This window comes from Spermophilus citellus, assembly GCF_964194105.1.
Source record: "Spermophilus citellus genome assembly, chromosome: 6".
Lineage (NCBI taxonomy): Eukaryota > Metazoa > Chordata > Mammalia > Rodentia > Sciuridae > Spermophilus > Spermophilus citellus.
Genome location: NC_138187.1, coordinates 128,359,934 through 128,379,071, shown reverse-complemented (window position 1 = coordinate 128,379,071; position 19,138 = coordinate 128,359,934). Strand labels below are relative to the sequence as shown.

The 19,138-nt window shown below is 48.1% G+C and overlaps 1 protein-coding gene across 1 annotated transcript in view; it reads right to left on the bottom strand.

The window, feature by feature from the left end:
* The window catches only part of PLXNA2 (plexin A2), a 215,145-nt gene that overhangs the window by 30,917 nt on the left and 165,090 nt on the right, over positions 1-19,138 (bottom strand). The window contains exons 13-14 of the mRNA XM_081298858.1: positions 6,675-6,826; positions 865-982 (exon numbers count right to left, since the gene is read on the bottom strand). Coding sequence (XP_081154984.1) covers positions 865-982; positions 6,675-6,826 — 270 coding nt within the window. The remainder of the gene's footprint in view (positions 1-864; positions 983-6,674; positions 6,827-19,138) is intronic.

The window sequence follows — 19,138 nt, the reverse complement described above, 5'->3', positions numbered from 1 at the left end:
TAAAATCAGCAGTAAAATGTTTGAGCGAGAAGAGAATTTCACGGCCTAATGATTTCTCAAAACCCTTAGCAAGGTTGGTTTGACCCCATCTGCTGGTGTTAAAACTTTTAATGAAGTATTCAACGTGGCAATGTAAGTAGTGTTAGAAAAGGGACTTCGGGACCCCAGAAACAAGTTATTGATTCAGTATGAATTTAGCCCTGGCAAGCGCGGGGTCTCGGAAGCAAGTTATTGATTCTGTGTGAAGTTAGCGCCAGCCTAACAGAAAGCCTTTGTGATCCTACTACCTGTTGGCTAAGTACAAAGAGGCGTTTTCAGGCATGAGTGTGTGTAACTGTGTGTGTGTGTGTGTGTGTGTGACCATACTGACACTCAGAGCCATGCCCTCCTAGACCCACCTCTCCTGGCCCTGTGCACAAAGGCACATCCCCACTAGATCTCATTCAAGTATCATTGGCAGAAAACAAAACATGAGGATAAATAGGGACCCATTGAATTAGGTCCCTCAGGCCATGTGTCCTCATTAGGCTGGAATTAGTCCAAGATATCACACTGAAGGGACAAAGGGCAGCCCCCAACCCTCCACATCTAGGATCCACTTTCTAAGAAAGTTCCATTTGGCCTTATTTAGAACTCTGACCTGTGGCCCCCGCTAGGACTTCAACGTCTCCACAGCTTTGTTAATCACACGTCCATCCCACCCCAGCAAGACAGGCCAGAAGTCCTCTTTTTCTGGTCTTCTCTATAGTTTGGGAGAAGCTTGGGAGGGGAGGGGCATGTGGAGCCTTCTTGGGAGAAGTTGGGAACAGGTGTGTGTGTGCCCTTGCTGGGTACCCGCAGCCCAGCCCTCGACCCAGCACTCACCACAAAGGTGTACTGTTGATGAGACTTGGTCATGAACTCTGGCTTGCACTCGCCAATGCACAGGCGCACTGGCCCAGAGGCGGTTCCCACAAGGGCATGGCCCATCTCACAGACGATCCTGAGGAGAGAGCAAACCTTCCAGTGAGCAAACCTTGGCAGCTTGCCTTCCCGGTAATAGTGAATGACTCGTCACAGTCTTTCAGGAGTGCTGAACCAAGAACCTAGCTGGGTCACCCATCTAGATGTGTGACCTGGGATACAGGGCTTTCCCTCTCTGGGCTTTATTCTCATTTGGACTGAGGGAGGTTGGATTCGATTTCTCTAAAGCCCTATGTACCTTTGATATACTATATTGCTGAATTCTATGACCAAGCCTGTGTTCCCCAGTGCCTAGCACGGTGCCTAGCCTGTGTTCCCCAGTGCCTAGCACGGTGCCTAGCCCCGTATTGGAGGAATAGACTGAATGTCCAACAGAAAGATCTAGTGGCAGCAATTTAATTGGTATCCTCTGCTATGTGACAAGCCAACAGGGCCACTCTCTCTAAAAGAGCAGGTGAGGCCTATCTGCCAAACTGATTCAATTGTGGTCTATTTCCTGCAGTGAGTTTTTAAAAGGGGGATAGATAATCTGGTGAGATATAGGGAGAGCAGAGCTCTAAACAGGAGCTCCCAGGAAAACGGGAGGGGTGCAGATCTGTGGCGGCAGGAGAAGGGGTGGGAGGCGGATGAGTTCATTAGGCCAGCAGTGGACACTAGACTCCCACTTAATCAAGGTCTGAGCACACTAAGCTGGTGGGCAAGAGTGACTTGGCCCTGGGCTGGAAGTCCTGTCTCACACTAACAGGAGAGCTCGCGGGGAGAGGTGTGTGGCGCTCTCTCTTAAGCAGCCCAGATCGATACCCCCAGCGAGACTTCCCTGGCGCCTATGATAAGTGACACAGTCACATTTAGACAACTGGATGCTTTAGCTGCAGCAGCCTTTTAGCAAGGGGGGGTCAGCTGGAGGACAGGGGAGGGCCTGAAGAAATCAGGGCCTGGGGTACCTCTTGCCTGGACCTGGGTTGGATGGGAGAGGGTCCCTCTGGGCTCAGCAAAAATTAGGCTGGAAATGGAGAGAAGGAAGAATCTTCCTTGTCTCCCACACCATTTAAGAGCTCTGAGCAGCCTGGTGTCTCTGGTAGGTTTGCTTAGTGGGGAGTCGGAAAAACAGGCCCCCTCTCTGCTAATCCCCAGCATTATCCTGGCACGGTGGGGAAGATCCATGTTTAACTGAGTGATGCTTATCTCAACAGCTTCTCTAGGAAGGAAGGTAACTAAACAGAGATTTCATTTCGATGTAATAAAACTTGCATTAAACAAATATGCTGCATGCTTACACACACGGCATGCCGCTGGTCTCCATCTCCTTCATAACTGTTAATCCTAAATAAGTACTTTCACTCCTGGCGAATATTTACTTAACATGCAATAACTGTCTTATTACGTTTAGCATATTAGATGCAACAAGAAAGTACTGAATGTGCATGGAAGAATAGTCTCCCTTCCCTTTCTCTGTGAATAAATAAATTAATGATGAGCCTGAATAAACAGGATGGTGATGATCAATTAGTATTTGACACGTAACTGTCTCCCTAAAGCTCATTAGTGGAGCATTTGAGAAGCTTAATTTAACGTACAATGTGCAGTTCCTTTCCTACTGCTACCTGTGGTGGAGTAGCAACTCCTCCATCTTGTTTCGTGGACGCTGGCACCTGCTCTGGCTGGTCCCTGCTACCCTATAATCCATGCCCTGCACCCTCAATGAGCTGCAGAGGAGAGTCCACTATTTATGGAGGCGATGGGGGCAGGGAGAGAAGAGGAGGCAGATAAGCCCCCTCCCCGCTGCTAATCAGGGCTCACTTATTCCTGACTCCTTTGCCCTTGGACGCTGCAGGAGTGATCCTTGAGAAGAATAAGGGGAAGAAATCATCACTGGCTTGAAAATGGGGAAAAAGGAAACAGGAGAACACATGAGAGGTCACGGGCAACACTGAAACTTCCTGGGCCTGTTCAGGAAAGGAGAAGTGCTCGTGTGGCCCTGTGCCGCTGTCCCTGTATGAGGCCGACATTGGGCTAGGGCCTCTGTGCACTGTATTTTCCCAGGATATTTTCATGGGTTCATCATGTATTGTCAAGAACCTGGGAGAAGAGCAACAGATGGAATGGAAGCTCCCTGATCCATGCAATGCTAAGCACTTGCAGTTGGCTCTGAATGTCTCTGCATGTGGCACGTGAGGAAGGGGCTTGGAGCTGAGCTGCAGTGAGCACCCAGAGCTAGTCCAGGATGTTCTCCTGGACATTGCAGCTGAGCTCTTTCCTTGCCCAGGAAGTGGGTGGGACAGTGGGTGAGTGGGTGAGCAGGGGGCCACAGGCAAGGGTCTGAGTGGTAGATCTAAGATCTGAACGGGAATGTGAGCAGGATCTCCTGCCGTCCTCCGACTCTGCTATCGGGAGGGTCTTGGTATCTCCAGTTTACAGACAGCAACCCTTGGGCTCAGAGATGCTAAGTGATTTATCTATAGCCACAATTCCAGTAAGTGGCTGATTGATATACAGGTTAGTTGGACTCCAAAGCTCAAGGACTTTTGACCACTCCATTCTATTGACACAACATTTAATGGGATGCTTTGGATGTCTTTCAGGGAGGAGCCATGACAGAGTTGAGGTTTTTGACAGAGGGTAGTGGGGAAGACCCAGCTGGTCTCCTGAGGCCCTGAGAACTAACCATTTTGCCCCCTTCTTGGCTGTGGACCCACTACAGGCCGTGATGCATGTGACTTCCTCCTCTAGGCTCTACAAGCTGGGTGCTGTGGTTTGATTTCAGGGGGCTTCCCACCTTCCTGGTCTCCTCTCTGTGTCTCTGGTGGCTCCGGGCCCTACGTATTATCAGGAGGCACCAGTTAGAGATGTCCAGATTTTCTCTTTGTAAAATGAGGAGATAGACCAAACTAGATAGCTTTGACATTTGAAGGTTTGACTCCTGGTTGACAGAGTATTCTGGGGATACATAAGTGCCACTGATACGCTTTCTAATGGAGGGTGTTGCAGATTCCAGGAAACAGAGTGCTTCACAACCCAAAGACCATCCAGTTGATTGTAGAGATCATCTATTCTTCATACTTATTTTTCAGATGAGACATTTGAGGATCAGGGAGCAAAGTGACTTACCCAAAGCCACTTAGTTCACAAATAGCTGAGTTACACGTTAACCTCCAGTTTCCTGGCACTAACTAGACTAGTGCCCTAGCTCCCATACCACACCACCTCCCAAAGATTGGTGTGACTGTCGCCTGCTCCCTGGGGTGGTAGGCACATGTATCTCACATCCATCCATCCAGGTCTGATTCCACAGGTATATAAAGCAGACAAGAGGAAGAGTGGTCTGAGGACCTGAACTTAGTCTGCCTTGCACAGAGCCCCCGTCCCAGGAGGCACTGAAGAGCGCCCTCAACCTGTGTCCCATTACTCAGAAAATGTCCTGTAACAGAACCATCCGGCTCCTCCTCAGACCTGTGGGGTGCTGATTGCAGGACTAAGCAGGGCCCTTTAACCAACATTAACCTAATTGCTGAGTGATAGATGGCACGGCACAAGCATATGGTGAATCATTACTGTGCCCGCTAATGCTGCCCGTGCCCAGGACTCTGCACTGAGCCCGTTTAGCCAAATTCATCTCTTGCAGACATCTGTAACGATTGTGCCTGCTGCTCACTACCCGGGATGGAGGCTTTAATGATGTTAACAAACTCGGAAACCTCGAGAGTGGTAATGAGTCTGGCACGGCTGGAAACCAGGGCTGCATCCAGCAAGGCACAGGGTGTGCTCACAGCCTCCTGCCTGTCCCATGCCCGAGGATGGCAGTGGTTTTCTAGGATCACCACCAGTCTTGGCAAGGGATCTTGGTGACCATTCACCCACTAAGGCTCCTTTCATATCCTCACTTCCAGTTTCTCCCTCATGGCCCTGGGTGAATGCAGTGCGTTGGATTTCATAAACAGAACTCAACTTCTTTACATTTGTAGGGCACATTAGGCCGATGAAGGTCGGAGAGACTGGACAGCTTGCTGAGGTCTCAGGGCTGGTAAGTACAGCAGCTGGGCCTAAAATGCAGTTTAATTCCACATCTCATGAGATTCTGAGGTCCAGCTGCCCAGCAATTTGCACTCCTCAGCTAAAAGTCTGACCCCTCCTACCCTTCCAACAAGTTGGAGTCTGGTCTGTCTCCAGAGGCCCAAGGCAGGTCCTCGAGGCCGGGGTGGATTGGGGGTCAGGATGACTGAGTGCCTAGTGTAGTCTGCCACAAAACTGGCCTCTGTGGAGACTGTCTGGCTGTGAGGCTCCTCCCTGGCACCTCTTACAAACTCTGTCATTTTCCTTGTCACCCTCTTTCATCTCTTTCCTGTAGGCCTAGCCAGCATTTCCGCCAAGTCTCATCCCTTGCAAGGATAATGTTGTCAGTGAAGGATTGGATGCAAGGACTGAAGGGATCAAGTTAGCTCTTTTACTTCCACGTCTGTAGCCATCACCTAGTTCCAGAGTCTGGGGATTCACCCCTTCTGCCTCTCACATTTCTCTGGGCCATACTGAATCATGGTCCCTGGGAGTCTCAAAGCCACATGCCGATGAACCATGGAATATTCAGGCCTCTCCTGTCCAGGAGTCTTGCCCACAGTGGTTATGGAAAGGAAGTACCCTAGACCCGGGGACAAAAGACTGGAGCTCAAATTCTGCCTTGTGCGCCTAGTGAACTGGGGATAGTTATTTCACTTCTCTGAGTCTTTCACTCTCTTGCTTTGCAAAATGACAATGACAATAATTTCCTGGTCAGGGCCCTGACAATTAAAAATGAGATAATGGATGAGAAAATATTATCTTAACTGAAACGTGCGGATGAAAGAAAGATACAGTGGTGAGGTTTTTATGGTTGCTATTGAAGGCTGGTTCTCAGGAGGTCAAAGGGGAGGACCTAAGGCTGCAGAGGAGTGAGGCTAAGGGAGGGGAAACCCCTGCCCCAAAGTCAAGCTCCTGTTATGCTCCAAGTAGTTCATGCAAAGCTGCATCCTCAGTGGAATCACTTGACCCAACTTCACATGACGAATCAGGCAGAATGATCTGATGGCTCCCTCCCTTCTTCCTGTGGAGGGGTGGCATCCCGCCTTCCATCCTCTTATCCCCAGCTTCCTGCCCACCTCCTGCCCACCAACTCACAGCGGCCGCCACTGCCAAATGAACACCCCAAATTGGAACATATGTCACTCCTGGAGCCCTGGTCACTTGTCCGCCACTACATGCCTATTTTCTAATTTCCAGCTGGCATTTCCCTTAGTGAAATAAATGAATTTGCTCTCGCGGAGGCCCTGCTCAGATTAAGCTGCTGTCAGAGCACCATGCACCAAACAAATTGTTGCCCGCAGCCCACCGTGCAGGATGCATTCCAATGGGGGCTGGCAGGAGGGGCCTGGAGAGACCAAGGAGGAGCCTGAGCTTGTCGGGAAACTGGCTCAGTCATGCCAGCGGGCAGGCATGGACTGAATGAAGGGCAGGATTGGTGCCGAGAGCCTTGATGCCCGAGGAGTCAGGGAACAGGAAATCAAGCAAAACTCCACCTTCTGAGGGTGGAGGTGGGTAGGAGTGCCCTGGGAGGGTTTCTGGGACAGGTTGCCTGGCAGAGTGGGTGATGGGAGATGGATTCTGGAAAAGCCCCAAAGAGGAAGAGGAGAGTCTCCACCCTGAAGCATTAATAGGAAATAGGCCAGCTAGGGCCTACTTACTGCTCAGCAATGATGTATTCCCCTGGGAGGGGTGTGCAGGGCACACCAGCCACCTGCACGTGGTGAGCGATCTCGGAGAAGTCCAGGCCCAAGTTCACGCCATGGATGGTCACTCGAGTTCCTCCTTCGGGTGGTCCTGATACTGTCAAGATCTGCAAGAGAGAATTGCCATTAGTCAACATGGTCAGCCACAGGAATGGAGCAATAGCCTTTTTCCCCCTCCCCTAGGCTGGTGGGGGTTGGTATGCTGCTTAAGGACTTTGATAGACACTTGGACTCTGAGTGAACTTTGTATGTCTTCTACACTTTTAAGTTTATCTAGGATCCTGACATCATCTTCTGCTTTGCACTACTTCCTTGGTTAAGACATCCATTCATCCATTTATTAAAAAAAGTAAATCAGAAAGAATTCTGGACTCAAGGCAGAAAAGAATTGTTTGAGGTGCATCTCTAATGCACGAGTTGCCTGATTGTGATCAAGTCACATAATCTCTTTGAACTTCAATTCTTAGCTGCAAAGAGAGTATTATCATGTCTACCAGCCTTGCAGGGAGCTTGGGAACCCCCAACACAAGGTATGCTGGGAGCATTTTATAAACCAGAAGGGTTTTGTGACTGTGACAGTGTTATTATTGCCACTCCTATGTGCTGGATCCTGTGGGGAGTACAATGATGAATACCACTGCAGATTTGCCCTCAAGAAACTTACAGTCGGGAGGATAAGATAACAAAGGCTCATAAATAACACTGATTCAGGGTCTATTGCGATAAGATAGAGAGAAAATGGGGTGGGAGCTCAGTGAGGGATGAGATTAGGTATGGCTGCAGGGGAACCATCAAAGACCTGGAGTGTGATTGCCATTATTCTGGGAAAAAAAAATCCTATGACATATGTTAGATGTTAGGACCAAGAAAAAATAACTTTAGGATTTTCCAAATCCTTGCTGTCTTCCTATTAGCAAGGATCATTTATTTATTCATTTCCCAATTCAGTCACCAAATGCTGAATGTCTCATTGTGCTTTGACCCAATAGGAAAAGTAATGGCAGAATCCATTTCTCCCAAAGGGTAAACTTCTGTCTGGGAAGAGATCAGGCTCTTAGAAAAATGCAGTTCTTTTGAGACCCATCAGATCCCAGTGAACAAATTCATGCTTTGTGGTCCAATGAGCCAGGCATGGTGGCATGCACCTGTAATCACAGTAGCTCAGGAGACTGAGGCAGGAAGATCACAAGTTCAAAGCCAGCCTCAGCAAAAGCAAGGTGCTAAACAACTCAATGAGACCCTGTCTCTAAATAAAATACAAAATAGGTCTGGGGATGTGGCTCAGTGGTCAAGTGTCCCTGAGTTCCATCCCTGGTACTGCCTCCCCCCAAATTATCATATATTCTGACTCCTCCACTCTTCTCTGGTACAGACAGTTTCCTCAGGGGTCTGAGACTCCTGGGTCTTGGGGGATAGCACCTAGTCAACGAGAAACAGGGAGGGGGCTGCTTCAACTCTGTGGCAGAGCATTGGGAGAGAATTTGCTCTTAGCTCCTGGTTCTTTTTGATCCACTTGAACTGAGCTTCAGCAGCACCTCCATCTCCTCCCCCAGCCACCTGGGTGACATGAACCCACCTACCCAAAGGAACTGACGAAAGTGTGGCAATTGGTTCCTCTCTCCTTCCCCCACTTTTATTTTTAAAAATACATTCTTTTGCTCACTGCAGTTAATTACAACCTTTCAAAAAAAAAAAAACTGTGAAATGAAATCTTTCTGGAAAGCCTAAAAATATTTTCGTCTTGCAGGTAGCCTGTGGGAGATTACATTGTGGATTCGCAGTGGCACTGGTGGGTTGTACAGGACAGCGTCCTCTTCCTGGCAAGTTAGTGCAGTCTTTCCTTCCAGTATCCAAGGGTTATGGTCAGACACATGGTTTCTGGTGCTGAACTGCTGTAGGGTCAGTTTATTGGTACAGAAATGCTCAAAGCACAAGTCACCATATATTGTTTAAAGGAAGAAGACTCCCAACCTCATTTGTAAATTATTAGCAGGTATTTTGATCTTGGCATGAAGGTACATGTTATGGAGATGGGTAGTTCCAGCTAATCCTGCTGGATTCCAAACTAGGAGAAACATTATCCCCTGGAGACATTATACTAAGTCCTCAAGGCTTGGAAAGTATCTGAGGAAGGTTGGATCTTCATGAGAGTCTTCTTTTCAGTCTACGTCCGATGCTGCCACCACATGAGGTAGGTGACAAGGGAGTTTGAAGGCAGAGGAAGCCTCTAAACAACTACCCTGCCACGAGGCTTAGAAGGGATGTGGAACTTGCAGTTTCTTTGCTTAAAGCAAAACCGATGTGCAAAAAAATCTAGATTTCCAAAATTTAGATGAGGTGGTGATTATTTGATTTGCAAGAGGATTCCCAAGGTCTCCATTAGTGATGTCTTCCAAATCTATATGGTTGGCTCTGACCTCTCTCCTGAGCGCCAGTCATATATCCAATCGCTTCTGGACGTCTCTACTTTCATATGTATGTCCCTCAGGCACCTCAAATTTCACCACGTCTAAAAATGAACTCTTAATTTTTCTTCTTCCCAACCCCAACCCAATTATCCTCCCAGATTCTCTTTCAAGGTTAATGGAATTACTGTGTACTCAGCCAGGAATCTTGTAAGCATCTTCAACTGTCCCTTTTCCTCACTTACCACATATACCAAATAAGGTCCCCTGGCCCCACGGGTGACTTTGGAATCTATGTGTTCCAGAGTAGGTGTTAAGCAGGGCTCCATGGTCTCTCAACCAATCTAACCACAGGGTCTCCATGCTTCTCCTTGTAAATCTCATTTCCTCTTGGTTGCCAGGAAGAAAATATACATACTTGATGAGGTGGCTAAGTGCTTGCTGTAAGAACCCTCCATGGCTCTGACAGCTGCCAAGGCAAAGGTCCTTAATTTCCTGGCCTGGCCTTTGTGGGCCTTTAGGTTCTGGCATCCTTCACTTCTTCAGCCACATCTTCCATCCTATAATACGTCCTCCATGTCCTGCCAGATACCAGTAGCTCCTGTACATACAATGCACTTAAAGTCTTCTGTGTGTTTGCACCTACTATTGTTTGCATTTCCCCAGCTCTACGATCAGAGAGGATCAAGGTAGAAGTCTGTGCTCAGAGTGCAAAGGAAGAGAGGAAGGCGTCCTACAGAATGTAGCTGCCCACCTCAGGCCTTCCAGGGGGCTGTGAATGAGGCGAAGGGCGATGTCTGTGTGGCAGCCTGGAGTAGCAAGAGCCTGGCATACTGCTATTCTCCATTTTCCTCAGGATTGAATATCTAGAGCACGGCCACAAAGGAGAGCTGTGGTGGGTAAGGACTTCTCCAGAAAGGGAGTAAAGAGGACCCTCCAGGACACACCACCTCAGACCGGGCAGCTGCAGGTTTTCCAGCTCCTTTCCACTGTGAGACTCTGCCCTGGGATTTTCTCTTAAAAGTAATATCAGATTGCAGGTCATTCTGGGCTGCATTTCACAAAACTTGGTTCTCTTGGAACCAGACCTGGCCTTTCTGCATGGGTCTATAATGAGAAAAAAAGGTTGAGTCTCCAGCTATGACTCTCAGAACTCCAGTGAAGGCCTTCCAGATAAGAAAAGATCTGGAGAGCTGCAGGGAAGGGTGAGAGGTGAGGGCAGGAGGGATGGTGGAGTTATGTAGAGTCCCCCATCCACACAGAATAAAATATGGCTGGGATGTCAGGCAGGCCCATGTGTCTTGGTTTCCAATTGCAGATGGCCCCGTGCTACTGGCTACTCTAGGGAGGGAAGAGAGACCATGTTCGGGTAGTGTATGCAGCAGGAAGGCTGGGACTTCTGCAGTCAGACAGACCTGAATGTGAATAGCAGCTCTGAAACTTATGAGCTATGTGACCTTGAATCTAATGTCCTCATCTGGAAACAGATGATACTGCTTGCCTCACAGGGGTGGTGTGAGGATTAAGTGAGATAACATTTGGAAATTCCCTGTATGTTGGTTTAGAGAGCAGGTCTTGATGATTGCTAATTTCCTTCTTGTATATCCCTGCACCTCTGCCCCCGAAGACTAGAAAAACACTGGATGCTGGAGTTAGTGGGAAGCTTAGAGAGGATGAAGATCTTCCTATTGATCTGGAAAGAGAACACATGGTTCAGGGAGCTCATGGCAGAGATGCTGGGATGACCCAGGGTAAAAAGCTCTGCTTACTTCGGATTGGAGAATGTCGGGGAGTTTCCTGCAGCTCAAGCTTGAGCAGGGAGTGGGTGAGGCCGAGGGCAAAGTCTTGGCTTTGCTGGTTCCGAGCCCCACGTGGAAGCTTATTCTGAGCCAGACATTACCCTTTCATGGACAATAAATTTGGAAGGACACTGACCCCATCCAAAATTGTGTTCATTCTTTGCTCCCTTCCTTCTTCCCATTTCTTTTTTCCCCTGGCCATTAACCATTGTGGGGTATGCACAGTATTTCACAATGTAAGCAATGAGTTCTTTCAGGAAAGTGACTCTGAATGAGATACCCCAACCCTCCACACAAATGACTTTGTGTGTGTGTGTGTGTGTGTGTAGTCAGGAGTAGTGGAGAGAGGGAAAAAGGAGATGAAAGGGAGATCTTTAGTTATTGACTAATTTCAGCCTCATGCTTGTCAACACATACTGTACTGAGCTCCATGTGGACCTCAGAAGTGAGATCTAGAAGTAGAGGCCTGGGGAGAGAAGAGCCCAGAAGCAGCTGCTGTGTCTGGGTTGGGTGAAGGTTATTGTGGAGACTCTCCCCTAAGTTCTCTGTTTCCCTTCACTATCCACCCTTCAGACTTGGGGGGTGGGGCGTGCTCCCCGGACTCTGGCTCAGCCCTCTGATGTGCTACCTGGAGACTTTAGTGGTCCCCACAGCTACAGGCTATGAAGCCCATGTGCATTTGGTGTGCTAATCCCTCTGCTGGCCAGGCATGCCCACTGACACATGCCTGCTCCTCCTGCCCAGCTCTGCTCAAAAGATGCCTCCATGAGACCTTCCCTCACTCTCTGGCAGAGGCTGCAGCCCCAACTCTGCTCCTACTGACCTTTACGAACACCTCCAAGACAGCCATTGCCACATGGACTATAACCACTCATTGCCTGGAACCACCTTGGCACAGGGACTGTCTCACTTTTCTTAGCAATCTAATATATAGTGTACTATCTGGCATAGAGCAACCGTTAGGAAATATTCTGTTATTGGGGTACGCTGGTCTCAATCAGATTTTAGAAGAAACTGCATTCTTTAATGATGCCTGGAAGAGTAGAGGTGCCTAAGTGTTGCTTGTGAGTGGTGAAGTATTTGAACATCGAAATCATTAAGAAGTTTTCCCTGCTTTAATTTAAGCCAGCTTCTGGTTTGATTCCTTATCAAATGGAGGACTGAACAGCTGCCTCCTCATTACACATCTTTCAATACTGAAGACAGCAATTAAGTCACCCCTGGCCTTTGCTTTTGCAATTCTGTTAGCCTTTCCTCTGAAGATATTATTTTCTAAACCCTTTGTTCATTCTGGAAGCTTTTCTCTGGACCTTTGGATTTCCATGCATTCTGAATGTAGTGACCCAAACCAGGCTGGTGGCTTGAGCAAGTGCCTGATTGATTAATGTGCACTAGGTAAAGGCTGTGAAGATGGTTTCCCTCTGCTTGTCACAAACACCATTAACCAGGCTGGTCCTGGGCAAAACCCAGTGGAGGGTAAACCCTTGGTACCTTTCCTGTGCTTTGTTTTGATTTTCTCCCAAAGGTTTCTCCCTCCACTTAGGCACCTATCACTCAGTCTTTCTCTCCTCCCTAAAGAAACCTGTATTTGCATTTTAATGGGATTTTAAGTTGCCTTGCTGTCTTACCTTAAGGGGTTTGGCATTTTGGTTGTGGAATAAAAGGTTTGTCTGCTTTTTGCAGGATGCAGAAGGAAAATATAGAGAACACTTTAGGGCTCATTCCACCATCTCCGAATCCTGTCCTACAAACAGTTCCAGAACCCTCCTCACATGTAAAGGAGGTCAGTCCACGTCCTGGCCACGCACTTGCTGATTGACTCATCTTAGGCCAGGAGGATTAGGCCAATAGGAGGTGGGAGCAGGTTGGCATGCTTAGGCCGCAGTACATGGGCTGATGGTAGAGGACTAACTGGGAGATCCCTGTCTTTAGCAAGGCCCTCTTAAAGCTTCTAGGAACTCCTGGTTTGGGGAGCCACTTCTCCACCTGCTCAGACCCCTACCTTAACAGCAGCATAGCCCAACTGAGCCCTGGCTAGTGCCGGTGGGGGTACCCCAGCCAAATCTGCATTCCAGCCAGACTCTGTCATGTTTGTTTTCCTCCGTGGGTGCTGTGACCTGGAAAGCAGCCGCCGTGATGCTGCAGCCGCCCTCGTTCTTGCAGCCACTAATTGAACAGTTCGGCGGGAACTGTGCCACAAAGCCGCCCAAGGGCGAGAGCAGATGCAGCCGATTAATTACAGCTGGGAAGATCCGAAGGGCTGCACCAGGGAGCAGGGCAGGAGGCCCTGGAAGCCCAGGGGCTTGGCAGCCTGATGAGAGAGTGCACAGGGATGTGCTCACTGCACAGGGATGGCCATTCCTCGGTTCAGACTCCGGTGGAGACTCAGGCAGAGCCTTAGAGGGGTGGAGTCGGGGCCTCCTTCAGAGAAGGGCCTTGAAGGGTCAGAGGAACTTGGTAGGAGCTTCACAAAGCTCAGCTCCCATCCTAGAGACCCTGTCTTCCTCGAGTTATGTCTCCAGACCCACAGTGATGGTGGGAGAGAAGATGGGCATTGACTCCAGTTTACTGAAGAGTTTTCTGATAATGATGCCTGCCATTTATTTTTCCACTTATTAAATATTCATAATGAGTCAGGAATTGGACCGGGGGCTTTATCTATTGTATCCCACTTAGAGCTCAAAACAAGTGATGAGAGTAGTACTAATATCATCCGCATTTTACAGATGGGGAACAGGGTCCCAGGGAGGCTTGGGCTGCACACTGGATGGCAGACACAGCTGGGTCTTTCTAACCTGTGCTTTTAGCCTCCATAGAACTCTGCCTGAGCTGACCATCCTCCTACTCTGGGGAGGGTCCATGCTACCAGCCATGAGCACTCATGCCCCAGTCTGCTTATCATTTCCCCCTGCTCAGCTTCTGACCCCTTTCCCTTGGCTAAGGCCAGAGCTCATGCTTTCAGAGGAGCCTTGGACTTGGCTTTACTCCTGCCACCTCTCTGAGCTTCTGTATCCATTACCTTCTCTCTGCCCCTCCCCTCAGTGAATGTCCACACTTGCCTCTTGGCCTTGCCCCCCTATTGTCTCTCCCTGTCCAAGCTCCCCAGATGAGGCTGGCCATGGGGATTTTTGGTTTTCTTCCTATCTCTGAAGTGGGCCTGGGCAAGATCATAGTGCCCGTTCCTTTCTCTCCTCTGGCTTCGTAGCTGTAGAATTCTATTTGTCCAAGGGAGCTCAGACAAGGATAGTGACCAGGTCAAATGCGGGGATTCAGGGTCAAGTAGCTGAGGAGTCAATCCTAGCCATTCAATTTTTTTTTTTTTTTAAAGAGAGAGTGAGAGAGAGGAGAGAGAGAGAGAGAGAGAATTTTCAATATTTATTTTTTAGTTCTCGGTGGACACAACATCCCTGTTGGTATGTGGTGCTGAGGATCGAACCCGGGCCGCATGCATGCCAGGCGAGCGCGCTACCGCTTGAGCCACATCCCCAGCCCCTAGCCATTCAATTTTAAGAAAGTTATCACCCCTCAGAGCACCTCAGTTTCATCATCTGAAAAATGGGGCTAATTATAAGAACTTCTACCCCACGAAATTGTGAGGTCTGAACAAGATGACATGTGAGGTACTAGATGGAGATTAGCTTTCCATGAATGTTAGCTACTGTTTTTCTCATGACCAAGAAATGGAGGAAGATAGCCAGGTACGGTGGTACAGCCTGTAATCCCAGTGGCTCATAAGGCTGAGGCATGAGGATCATAAGTTCAAGGACTGCCTCTACAACTTAGTGAGACCCTAAGCAACTCAGAGGGATCCTGTCTCAAAATAAAAAATAGAAAAATTAAAAAGAAATGGGGATGTGACTCAGTGGTTCAGTTTTCCTGGTTTCAATCCCCGGTACCAAAAATAAAGAAAAAGAAAGAAAGAAAGAAAGAAAGAAATCCGGTCAGAAACCAGGCTAGCTGAGATCTAGAGGAAAAGTGGCTGAGATCTGAAGAGTGTCCCATGCAGGTGGAGCCTTTGGGCATTGCTGTTGGTGGGGACTCAGGGCTGGTGCAGACAGCAGGGCTTGCCATGTTGGTTGCCTCTGTGGCCTGAGCATCCTTCCCCATTGTCTCTGCAGGTTGTCATACTATGGGGGTTTTAAGAGGAGACAGGAGAGACTGATATCAGAGACTCCAGGTGGTTGTGGTTGGGGGGAGGTTTGTGTCCAGGAAAGACACTCCAGGATGACCTCAGCCCCAACGGCATCTCCAATTCCAGAATGACCTTGGTCTCCTGTCCATGTCCCTAGCTGATGTGAACCCTCTGCATTAGATGCCCCTGTGTCTAGGGTAGGGTTTCAGGAGCAGCCAGAGAGGAAACATCCTGGTGTGTAGCTTGCTCATCTTCTCTTTCCTTATCTACTTACTCCCTTCCTGTCACTTAGTGTTTTCCTGACTTCAGAGAGTGCTGATGTCAACTGCATGTTTGCAAATTTCCATCCTATCCTGGCTCCCAGAGACACCTGGATATTGCATTCCAAGGCAGCAAATGGTCCCATTCTTTTCCAACTTGTGATGTGTGTGTGTGTGTGTGTGTGTGTGTGTGTGTGTACTCTTCACAGCAGGCTAGGGCTCAGCTGACGAGCTCTGCAGGAATCTATGGCACCAGCAGCACCAGCTCTCCTGCTTGGCGTGAATCCTTGCTGGCTCTGTCTTAGCTGATAGTACATTCAAAACCTAATTGTTATCTCAGCAGAGTAACTCCATTATTCATCCTGACACCATCCCCCGTTAGCTGTTTGTTGCAGTGATGTTATATTAATGAGGCCTGCAAATAAATGAACAGGAGATCAGAGTGCTGGCTTGTTTCTCAGGAAAACTGACTGACTTTATTTTTTTTTGTTGTTGAGAACTTTGCAGCGCGAGACTCTGGCCCTGGGCAGGTGGCTTTTGACTTTTCCTGCAGAGATCTGGTGCAGGCTTGCGGATAAATACTTGTAAATGTCCCAGCTTCCTGAATAGTTTCACAAATGCATTTGCATGGGAGAGAATCTGGGAACAAACAATGTCCTTTAAATTATTTGGGCCACATGGAGAGCAGGAGGCAGCAGGTGTAAAGGATCATCTCGAACTATTATTGCATCAAAAATCATTTCTGCTTGGTTTTGGAGGGCAGTGTATATTGTTTTCTACAATCGATTCTCTTTCCCAGATAAATGTACCTAAGATAATGTTAGAGAATTTATATTCCCTAAGCATGGATCAGTGAGGTTGGGGAAGTTACAGAAGTTGAAAAATTGATAAAGTAAAATTTACACAGTGGTCAATGGAGAAGCACTGTAAAACCCTACACCCCTCCTGCCTGGCACTAGTGCATTCTTACTGGACCAACATGGCAGGTGGCTACAGGAGCATTCTAAGGTTGATAAGGTCCTGGCCACTCCCTGAGGCCCCAATTAGGGGATTAATCCCTGTCTCTGTCCCACTGTGCCTTTATTCCACCTGATGCTCTAGCCTGCAGGTGTGCACCACCTGGGTCCTCTCCACTGGGCTGTCCTGTCTCTTTGGGTGGCAGTACTTGAGAGGTCAGACCCCAGGCCAGGGACTCCAGCCTTCACTCTAAATCATCGTTGCCTTGGTAGGCAAAGACCAAAACCAATAGCATCAAGCTTGGAGGATTCACACAGCACCCGGGGTAGGCATTAAAGCAATGCCAATGCCCGACAGGCAAAATGTGATTCCCCTAAGCTCAAATGCAGCCCCAAATTCCCTCATTGCTTTCCTCCACTCACAGGAGTAAGTATCAACCTTAGAAAGTCAGGCAAAGTTGACCTTAAAGCTCAATACAAAGGGGTCAATGTCCCCAGTTTACCTTGGTATCTTCCTGGAGGATTCTGATACTGGATACAGACATTTTTGGTATATTTGGGGTAGGGTCATATGGGGGATACAGGTCCATCTCTGTGACTGAAAGAGGTGGCATGGTGTTGTGTGTTGTGGGGGAGGGGATGGAGGAGTCTGCCTTCTTCAGTCAGAAGTCTCTGGTTTTCATCCCTGTTCTGCCACTAACCAGATGTGTGTCTTTGGGCAAATTATTTACTTCCCCAAGCACTGTTTTCCCCACTCTTAAGATAATTATAGTCATCTTGTTGGATTTTTTTTTTTTTTTTGAGTAAGCAAACTGCACCAAGCTTGGCACATGGCAGAATACTGTTAAAGAAACGCTAATATCATTTTCTTTCCACACTGGAGAATGAACCCAGGGACACTCTACATTCAGTTACATCCCAAGACCTTTTTTCAATTTTTTTTTTTTCTTTTGAGACAGGGTCTCACTAAATTGCCAAGACTGGCCTTGAACTTGCAATTTTCCTGCCTCAGCCTCCCAAATTGCTGGGATTACAGGTATGTGCCACTTCATTGACTTAAAAAACTGTTTTAATTAGGAGTGCTAAAATTAGGCATTGGCTAGCCTGTTCGTGTCCCTGGTCTAGGGAGGTGTCCTCATTAGTTATAGAGACCTATGTCCCTACTGCAATCCTCTTTCTGTGTGGGAGACATCTGCCAAGGGTGTAGATTAAAAGTTTCTATCCTAGGCTCTTTAGAGCAAGCAATGTGGCTTGCAAAGCCTCTTCTAGGTGACCAATATTCAAGGACGGGTTGGGGCTACACAGGACAGGCTGTATCCCTCTGTGCTCAACCCAGGACTTACTCGACCACATTGCAACCTCCAACCCCAGTTCCTATATGATTGTTTTTGGCATTTGCTGACCAATGCAATGATGCCTACAGTGAAGGTCTGACCTCTCAAGCATCTCCACCTTTGAGAGATTCTGGAGGAGGGAACCCAGGTGGTGCACAAGTATGGCATATAGTAGCCACTAAATAAATATTCATTTATGACTGAATTAATTTATTTGGAACTGTGGCATTGCCTCTCTTTTCTCATAATTCTTACTCTTATGGATTGAATTCTGTCCTCTCCAATTCATATGTTGAAGCACTAACTCCCAGGACCTCAAAATGTGACCTTATTTGGAGACAGAGTCTTTATAGAGGTAATCATGTTAAAACAGGTTCATTGGTGTGGGCCTTAATCCAATCTAATTGTTTTTTTAGGAGACAGGTGCATGTCCGTGGAGAATGTCATATGAACATTGAGACATTTGATGCTTCCGTAAGCCAAAGAAGGCCAAAGATTGCCATCAAAGCCCTAGAAGCCAGGAGAGGCCTGGGACAGATACTCCCTCAGAGCTCTCAGAGGGAACCAGCCCTGTCCATTCCTTGATCTTAGACTCCTAATTTACAGATCTCTGAGAAGCTATATTTCTGTGGTTTAAGACAACTTGTATATAGTATTTTTTATAGCCATCCAAGGAAACCGGTCCTCAGTAGAGACCAGAGTGGAGAACTATATGAAATTATCTCTGAAGCCCCTTTACCTTCCCTAAGTTTGTATTCCCCAGATCATATTCAGTCTCCTTTTCCTTTCTGCTGAATCCTGCCCATTCCTGGCTTCTTGGGCAATGATTTCTCTGGGTCTCCTTCATAGTGGATGGCTCATAATATTCTCCTTTGAGGTCCCAGCAGGTCCTGAGGCCCTGGCTGGGGAGAACAGAAATGTGGTGGGCCAGGCATCTCATGGGCTTTCCAGTCCTCTGCACATTTCCTGTTCCTGGAGTTGAACAGGTGACACATGCACAGATGCCCGGATGACAGCTGGAAATGGGAGCAGCCTGGGATGCCTCCCACAGGGGACAGCGTCATTATCACACCATGAGCCGGCTGAGAAGGAGCAGACGGTGAATCCTGAGGGGGTCCTAACCTGAGCTTTATGCAAACTGGGAAATTCAATAGGTTGTACAACTTGTCCTACATGAAGCTGCCATAAAGGATGGGTCTCTAGGGGTGGGCTTGGTTGCCATGGAGACAACAGGGTAAGGAGGGGTTAAGGAAGAACACAGCTGTTCATCTAACTGTGCATGAGCCCACTCCTTTTCCTAAAGTAGATCTTCTTTGAGGTCATCTCACTTATTTCTCTGCTGTCATCAGGCAGGATGGCAGCCATTTCGGCCCCCATTTATTGCCAAGATTGGAAATCCTGCCACCCCCTGTAGCCATCACAGGCTGCTATGGAATCCTTCTCTTTTTACCCTTCAGGGAGGATCTTTCTAGCAAGTGGCTTATGTTAACTGCACAGAAAGTGCTTGCACTGAGGAGGGTACCCATTCTGCAG